Source organism: Laccaria bicolor, genomic scaffold (genome assembly GCF_000143565.1).
Source record: "Laccaria bicolor S238N-H82 LACBIscaffold_165 genomic scaffold, whole genome shotgun sequence".
NCBI lineage: Eukaryota > Fungi > Basidiomycota > Agaricomycetes > Agaricales > Hydnangiaceae > Laccaria > Laccaria bicolor.
The window spans coordinates 13,167-13,970 of NW_001890024.1; the positions used below are offsets into that span (position 1 = coordinate 13,167).

At 48.8% G+C, this 804-nt stretch overlaps 1 protein-coding gene across 1 annotated transcript in view; it reads left to right on the forward strand.

Moving 5' to 3' along the window:
* The window catches only part of LACBIDRAFT_335853 (uncharacterized protein), a gene marked incomplete at both ends in the record, with an annotated part of 2,982 nt that extends 2,338 nt beyond the window's left edge, over positions 1-644 (forward strand). The window contains one exon of the mRNA XM_001890752.1: positions 58-644. Coding sequence (XP_001890787.1) covers positions 58-644 — 587 coding nt within the window. The remainder of the gene's footprint in view (positions 1-57) is intronic.
* Positions 645-804: the final 160 nt, after the last annotated feature.

Genomic DNA, 804 nt, shown 5'->3' on the forward strand with positions numbered 1-804 from the left:
AAGAGGATAGAGACTCGGGATCAGATTTGGGCTCAGACGATGCTACGATCACTGTAGATACCAGCCCCGAGCTTCAGCCTCGGTACAACGACACCCGGGCTCTCTCCCATGAAGTACCATCGGACACTGAGGTCTTGGCTGATGATACATTTTGGGAAGCTGACCTGGGCTGTGGGGTGGAGTCGGCCGATCGAGCGAAGAAGAGAAAATTCACTGATGAGGAGGATACACCCTGCAAGTTTCCTCGGTTAGAGAAGGGTTACAAACTTGGCCCGAGGAGTGCCCGACCAGGCAAAGTCAAATGCCGAGCTGCCTCAGCTGTTATCCAAGCCACTGTCAAACCAGCTCAAGCAACCAATCTGAGGTCGGACACAACCAAAGCTTCGAATAGCTTTGATTTCACTAAGTCAAGTGGTGTCAACGCAAAACGACCAGTCCCTTCAAAACAAAAGGAGTCAGAGGCCGGTCCCAGTCAGCAACCATCTATTGATGTCCCCACCAAGCCAAAACCAAAACCTCGTCCTATCATGAAAGGCAAGGTTTCTACAGGGGAACTCGGTATAGTAACCCGAGAACGGTCGAAAAAGATTGCTGAAGAAAGTGTTCGTTCCACCCGGTCCAAGAAAGTTTCATTCGTCAGTTAAACCTATCATGTTTAATGATGTTAGTCATTCATGCCCGGGTGCGAAATACATAGCATGTTCAATGATGTTAGTCTGTGTCCGGTTTCAGCAGTGTCACTTCGTAGTTCATCATGTTTTCCTATCATGAAAGACAAGGGTGAAAGGGGATCCTCTAGAGTGA